Consider the following 7855-nt stretch of genomic DNA (forward strand, 5'->3'; position numbering starts at 1 on the left):
ACTTTATCATCAGTTTAAATTTAGCGAAATTAGTAAAATATGTACCTACCCTATGAGTAAACCATATCTCAAATGCTAGAAATTTACGTTAGTTAACCTCAATTTGAGTTAGTTACTCAGAATATTGAAATCCACCTGGCTGTCTTTACTCTCTGTTAGCACTAGGTACATAGCTGAAACTCAAGATCTAAATAAACACTCTTGGTACTTGAAACCACATCAAAGTCTATCCAGATTTAGATATTCGTGCAAACAGACAAACAAAATATTTATTTTTCGTTTCCTTTGATGTAATGTGTAGACTAAGGAGCTATTTATTCATAATATATTTTATGTAGGTACTCTTAATTATTTAAATTAATGAAAGTACTACGACCAACATTGATCAATATTCAAGAAGTTAATACAGTGCAGGTAGTTATAGTTACTAGTTTATTTGCAAAAAACATCAGCTGAAAAGAAAATAGAATTATACGTATATATCTAGGGGCTACTTACTGTCAAATGCCTGTTTTCTTCATCTAACTACTCTTCGGTTAGTGAATATAAATGTCCAAAAAAAATATATGTTACTTATTAGACCTTAAACTTTAATTTGAACGTTTTAAATAATTCTATCTATAAAAATAATGTCCGAAAAAATATTCCAAAGTGGAGCATTTCTTGTTTGAATTTTCGTAACTACGTCTAAACGGTATGGAGTTTTGCTATTTTTCTTTCACAATAATATTTTAAAAGGTGTTTGTCATAAATTGTACGTTTGACGAGACAAGGCAAGTTCTTATTGAGCTACAAATAATTATTCACTGTTTTCTAAATGAAATGAAATGAGCGGGTCCGTGCGCGGGCGACGGGCGGCACTGTAGCTCGAACTGTCGGACGAGGAGGTTGTGCTGCTCATTCTCTAAAATTGTATTTTGCCTGATTGTGGATGGCAATTTTGTGCAATTTTTCTTTGGACAATTTTGTGCGTGCGCGTGGTTTCACTTTTAACTATGTTTGCGAATGTGTGCCCGCCTGCTACTAACTAAGTTTTCTATTAGAAATCTTGTTTTGAACTTGTTTTTTTCTCAGTCGGGTTTTTTAACAACTTTTTTATTTTATGCTTTTTAGTAGCACATTGATTAGCTTAGTAGGTCAAAGCCCTACACCAAATACCCGTTACGTCAAGATGGCGGGACTTCCTCAGGCATTTTGAAAATTATGTACCTATAATTTAGTGCATAATTAGTAGGTACTATTTTATACTTTCGTAAAAAACTTCTACTCTAACAGGATTTCAAGATATTCTATAAACAAAGTGGTCCCGCCATTCTGACGTCAAAACAATAAATATGCGTAACAAAAATAAGATGGAGTAACTTTCTATACTTATTTTCCGATTTTCAAAAATTCGTAACTCAAAAACAAAAAAGTATCCTCAAAGTGAAATTTCAGATTTGGGTTCCATAGGACAATAGCTAACCACAAAAAAATTTACGACTCTCAACTCCACGCCCTATAAAGTACAATTTTACCTTTTTAAACTATTAAAATAGTAAATTCAGTATAAAAAAGTAAAATAAAGTTTTTTAATAGCGCCTGAAAAAAATACAATGTTAATAAAATTGCATTTCTTTCAGGCGCTTTTCTCTTAAAATTTCGTTCACAAATACCTATCATCACTGATTTCATTTCACAAAAATAAATCTATGTTATTTAATATTTTATTATTGTAGGTACCTAATATAAGCATGATACACTTTTTTGGAATCCTTATTATGATACCTTTAATTTGATACCCATATTGCAGAAAAAGATTTTTTTTTTGTATTTTAGTCTAGCACCCCACATTTTTCTTTTTTTTGTCACCTATCTAACAAAACTTGGGCTAATACGACGAATCTAACGATACCCTAATTAAAGAAATCCATCCAGTGGTTCGGAAGATATCAGAGTATAAAGAATATTAGATACATACAAAGATAGGCGCGAAAAACATAACCCTTCTTTTTAGTCGGGTAATAAAAATGCCCGAGCTGCTGCGGAACGCGACGCGAGCGGATAGTTGCGATAGCGCGGATCACGCTCTGCGCACGTAAAAATGAAGCGGGGGTGCGTGGCTAGCGCGGGGAGAACGTCCAAATCCTCAAAGTCGTTTCACTGTTACTACAACCTTAAGTATGTCGGTACGTTTTTAGAAAAGCGATCTCTACATCCTACTAATATTATAAAGTTTGTGAGGACGGATGTGTATGTTTTTTACTCTTTCACGCAAATGCTACTGAACCGACTACAATGAAATTTAGCACACATATAGAGGGTAACTTGGTTTAACATAGGATAGGTTTTATCCCGGTTATACCCACGGTAACGGGGACTATGCGGGATTTTTTTTGCGAAGCGAAGCCGCGGCCGGAAAGCTAGTAAGGAGATAAATGAAATGCTCTATATACCATCAGTATAGCGTATATTAAGACAAAACGGAATCTCAGCATCAAATATACTTAACATTTTATTATTCACACTCCACAAAGAGCGGTACAGGGCTTTTACGGCGTAATAAATTATTTATAACATATCACGCTTTACGTCTCTCTTAACGCGTTAAGACAATATTGTTCCGACTTTTTGTTAACAAATCTTGTTTTGATGTGTTTTTGTATTAGCTTTTTCGTGTAGTTTTTCATGTAATATTTTGTAAATAATATATTGCTACGCGATTTCTAGCGTTTGCTGTGCGAATTTTCAGAAATTTACAAACCAATTTTTTTAGAGGTCATCTAAAGTAAAATACGCAACTCTACGTAGCATACCTAAAACAAAGTCGACAATAGTCTGTCTGCAACTATGGAATGTACTTATAACTACGGAATAGATTTTGATGCAGTTTTTTTAATGGATAGAGGTAGGTTTTAGTACCTATTTAAGTATTTTTTTAAGTTATAGATAAAGCGGGCGAAGCCGCAGGCGGAAAGCTAGTCATAGTTATTACCCAGATTAATTCAAAGCCAGAAATAATTATAATAGAAGCTATTTTAGTTTGTGGTTCCTTTTAGATTTTATTTATTGTAAGTTTTGATCCTATACTTAGATTAACGAATAATCTTTATTGTGATTCGCACAATAGGTGACCTTACATTTTCTAATAGAAATAGATTTTTTTATGTAATACTATTTATAAGTTTTTAATATTCATATGATCCTGTTTTCTTACTAATATAATATTATTTGTTGAATAAATTATAATTTATAGGTGCATTAAGATTATTTCTTACAATCAAGTCAATCAAGGTAGAGTTTAAAATGAATTTACGACGTTTTTTAAGCATTTAATGTACCGATAGAAAAATAGAGATTAAAATTATAGCATCACGGTTGTGCATGACTCATAAATTGTGTCTTTTTTGTGATTTTCAAGCATGTACTTACCTTAGTACTTGTAACTTAAAGCCTAACTCTGGAATACTTGAAATAATAGATTTTTTATATAATAAGAAGGAAAAGGGTTCTCGAGGTATAAAAGCATTCCTAGGATACCTATTGAAACGATAATACAAGTTTCCTTTTATCTTTCTCAATAACTAAGTGTTTTAGATTTTTTGAACGTTAATCAAATATTGTTTAGAAGCGTAGCAAATTAGTGTTTAGTAGATATGTTTGTTTGTGTTTATGCTCTCGATGGATAGTATTATAATTGTGAAGAAATGGAGAAAATAAAATTGCAGCGTAACGACACACTTATTTATTTTGAAAGTTTTAACAAGAATGATCCACGTTTAGCAATGGCAAGCTAATATATAGGCTTATCCCCTCCGCGTGGCTGGCTGGTAGGCATGGCGGTGGCATGGCGGCTGGCAGGAGGGGATGTCAACATGGCGGCTTGGCTTGACGGAGGTGACAGGCGACGTCACGTCCGTTACCACAGAACACATATTACTGTCCGTTACACTCGGCCATCCTGAAACAGTTGTTCCCACAGGAACAACAAAAATAATTAGCTCTCTAATAAATCAATAAGATCTTCGGTTTCCATTTGCTCATCCGAACTGCTAGCACTATCAGAAACTGTAACAATACTTTTATAGGGCCTCAACGAATCTGCAGCTACTAACCCACTAAAACTCTTATACCCACGTAAACCCTATATACTTCTAATTTGGTACCTATCATTGCCCAATACTTTCGTTACGACATAAGGACCGGAATGCAAGTCGTCAAGTTTAGTGTTAACTTTGGATGCTGAACAAGTAGGTGCTTGACGCGTTAGCAATAAATCACCCTTCTTATATATGTGAGCGGATTTTCGTTTCCTATCGAAGTTACGTTTCATTCTAGCGCTCGCTTTTAGTATCCTGACATTGCACCATATAAAACCAATCCGCTACTTCGAGACGATTCACGTTCATAGTGTCTACTGGATGTCTACTTAATGCATCTACATGTTTCATTCGTTCCCCCGGCCTATACTCTACGCTTATATCGTTATCTTGTATAGAAAGCCACCACCTTGCGATACGTGGTATAATGTCACGTTTTGTAAGCGTAGCGCGGACTGCTGTACAATCAGTAACAATCTTAACCTTTTTTTCTACTACACATATACGCGAAAACGACGCAAGGATTCTACAACGGCAAGAGTTTCAAGTTCATAACTATGATACATGCTTTCCTCTTTACTTGTCACCCTACTAAAATATAAAACGGGTCGCAACGTACCATCAATCTGCTATTCCTAATTTACACACAAAGCACAGGATCGTACAAAGCTAACACAGGCTCGGAACACAAACACTTTTTTAATTGTTCGAAACTATTGTTTTGATCACTACTCCATATCCACGAAGCTTTCTTTTTAGTTAAATCGGTTAAAGGGCGGGCAATGATAGCAAAATTGTAAATAAACTTACGAAAATAACTACACAACTCGATAAATTGACGCACACTATGAACATTGGTCGGTGTTGGAAAACGAGACACCGCTAATAACTTTGAATCGCCCGGTTGAATACCCTTAGCCGATATTTTATGACCTAAATACGTTATTTCATTTTGCAAGAACGAACACTTACTCATGTTTAATTTTCAATTTTCTACTTCAAGTTTGACAAGTACCGCTTGCAAAATATCTAAGCCTGACATAAGTCATTCGAGGGTAAGAGTAAATCGTCCAGAAATGCCAAAATTTCACGTTTACCATGTTTGTTTTTAACATTATTATTTTTAGTTCTACCTACAGATTCAACTATTTTATTTATCAACCGCATAAAAACGGATGGCGCGTTCGCTAAACCGAATGGAATACGAGTGTACTCGAAATGACCCTGAGGATGAATGCAGTTTTGTGTGTATCTTCATTACTAACACGTAATTATTGATGATGGCCTTGAACCATATCTAAACTCGTAAAATATTTGTGGCCCGCTAATTTCGAAACCTGATCGTCTATGTTTGGCAATGGAAATCTATCTTTTACGGTAATAGCATTTAAGGCACGGTTATCAACACACATCCTACTGTCACCGTTTTTCTTTTTGACTAAAATGACCGGAGATGCATAACTAGATTCAGACTCTTTGATAATCTCGGCATCTAATAAATCACTTTAGACTGAACTACTGCTTGTTCGCTATGCGATAATCGATAAGGCTGGCGGTAAATAGGCTGATCACTAGTAAGCTTTATTATTAGCATTATAATTGGCAAATCTATGGCAAGCAAGGGTAAGTACCTGGCTATTTGGCTGTAGTGGAGACTCCTGGCAGCTTTCAGCCCTGGTTAGGACCTCTCCCGGCGGCCACACGATAACCTCGCAGCCCATGTTGATGACTTTGATGTACCCGTCTTCACCAGTGAGCAGGGTGGATGGAAGAGAGTAGGCCACTCCCTGCAGCTCATGATGCCGAGGCGGTGTAACCGCATCGTTGCCGACCTTATTTCCGAGAACCCGCACTTGAATGATGGAAGAGCCAGGTGGAAGTCTCTCTTCGTTGACTGTGACGACTTTAAAGCGATCATGGTCTTCGATAGCCTCAATATCGCAAATGGGATTGGGATCTTGAGTACGATTAAATTTGATTATGCCTTTGCTAACTGTCAATGTCATACCTTCGCTGTTGATGACAGGCTGACCGATTAAAAGATTAACATCGGCCATTTTGATGCTAGACACGTAGGCGTGGCATTTCATGGTTATACCGTCAATTTCTAATTGAAATTCGACTTCTCCACGACTCGTTGAGAGTCCACCGGAGAATCCTTTTAAAATGACACTCGTCGGTTTGACATCCAATGACAATGCGTTCGATACTTGATCGTTTAAAACGTTGACTTGACTGCCGGTATCAATGTATGCTTTCACGTGGATGCCATTGACTTTAACGACCTTTTTGTATATTTCATTATAAGGGCGTAGTACATTTACTTCTTTTATGTTGTCGGTTGAGATAGATCTTCTATTTTCCGTGGCAATTGTAGAACAACGTGAAGCAATGTGTCCCTTATTTCCACATTTATAACATGTACGTGTGTCAGGTAGGGAGCAATCACGCAGTAAATGACCAGTTTTCTTGCATCTCGGACACGGGTCTGTTTCGACATTGGGTGGCATTGACTTTTTATCCAGGTGAGATGGCCTACTCACCAAATTTTTATGAAACCTTGTGTCGATAGGTAAAGTACGGTAGTCGTCAAGTGCACATAAAAATCCTTCGTAAAGCTCTCCTGGCGTGTGGCATTGGAAGGCTCGAGCGTTAGGTTGTAGCGATAGTGGCAGACCACGAATGATACAGGAAACGCTGGCGCTATCGGATAACTTGCACCGGAAGCACATGGCGATTTTATCTTGATAGTATTTTGTCATCGTCTCTGTAGGTTGCTTTTTCCTTTGTAGTAATTCTTCAAGCATGTTTCCATAATCGCGATATCGAGGAAATGCTCGCAATAGCATATCCTTCCATTGTTCCCACGTGTAATCGTAGTTCTCTAGACGATTATACCACTTCTTTGCTTGACCTCGCAGCTTATCTTGTAGGTAAAATGATTTAGTTGTATCGTCCCATCCATTTATTTCCCCAATTTGGTCAATTTTACGAATCCATGCTTGTACCGTGCATTCCTCACTATCAGGGTCAAATTCCGGGATTAAAGATGCAGCACGATGGACTTTTGACTTATTTGGAGCTTGGGGGTCATCTTCCAGGTTGCGTAAAGCCTTTACTACTTCTTTTTCCAGCAGATTCTTGAGCAACTTCCGTGCAGGCGGTGAAGAAGTACCCTCATCTTCCTCCGACATTGATTCGTCAGGAGGTCGACAAACTTGTGGTCGACGTCGTTTCATCCCGCTTCTGATTTGTGAAGAAATGGAGAAAATAAAATTGCAGCGTAACGACACACTTATTTATTTTGAAAGTTTTAACAAGAATGATCCACGTTTAGCAATGGCAAGCTAATATATAGGCTTATCCCCTCCGCGTGGCTGGCTGGTAGGCATGGCGGTGGCATGGCGGCTGGCAGGAGGGGATGTCAACATGGCGGCTTGGCTTGACGGAGGTGACAGGCGACGTCACGTCCGTTACCACAGAACACATATTACTGTCCGTTACATAATATAGGAAATAAATCGGGTTTTAAATTAAGTTGAAGAAATAACATTGTTGACGAAAAAAATATATGGTTGGAATAAAATACTGTTAAACCCTAAGGTTAACCACACGAAATGACAATTATATTTGAGTTGAAAACTGTCCCTATTAAAATAAAAAATCAAAAGATACGTACCTATTCCTACTGAAATTCAGTTCTTTTCATTGAATTTATCATTTCTTGGTATTTTAAAGAAGCATGCAAAAATTTGCAAAGCGATTCGGCAAACCAT

General features: G+C 37.0%; 1 protein-coding gene across 2 annotated transcripts; it reads right to left on the reverse strand.

Annotated features, from left to right (window-relative positions):
* Positions 1 to 3709: 3709 nt before the first annotated feature.
* On the reverse strand, positions 3710 to 7580 carry LOC149906890 (uncharacterized). 2 transcript variants are annotated; one of them, XR_016456949.1, is made up of 2 exons: positions 4699 to 5045; positions 3710 to 3940 (listed from the first exon to the last, which is right to left on the reverse strand). XR_016456949.1 is itself a non-coding variant. In XM_090103930.1 (2 exons), exons 1-2 carry the CDS (start codon positions 7316 to 7318, stop codon positions 3926 to 3928), a joined length of 1623 nt encoding a protein of 540 aa, XP_089960056.1. In that variant the 5' UTR covers positions 7319 to 7580; the 3' UTR covers positions 3710 to 3925. The 2 variants fall into 2 exon arrangements, 1 of the variants encoding a protein (XP_089960056.1); XM_090103930.1 differs by lacking the exon at positions 4699 to 5045 and adding an exon at positions 5711 to 7580.
* Positions 7581 to 7855: the final 275 nt, after the last annotated feature.

The sequence above is a fragment of the Colias eurytheme genome, chromosome 7 (genome assembly GCF_061535395.1).
Source record: "Colias eurytheme isolate Ceu_HAF_F1 chromosome 7, ilColEury1 Martin Lab GWU primary, whole genome shotgun sequence".
NCBI lineage: Eukaryota > Metazoa > Arthropoda > Insecta > Lepidoptera > Pieridae > Colias > Colias eurytheme.

Excerpts from the sequence above, each read along its gene's own strand:
- LOC149906890 (XM_090103930.1), bottom strand. The coding sequence starts at position 7,318 with ATGAAACGACGTCGACCACAAGTTTGTCGACCTCCTGACGAATCAATG.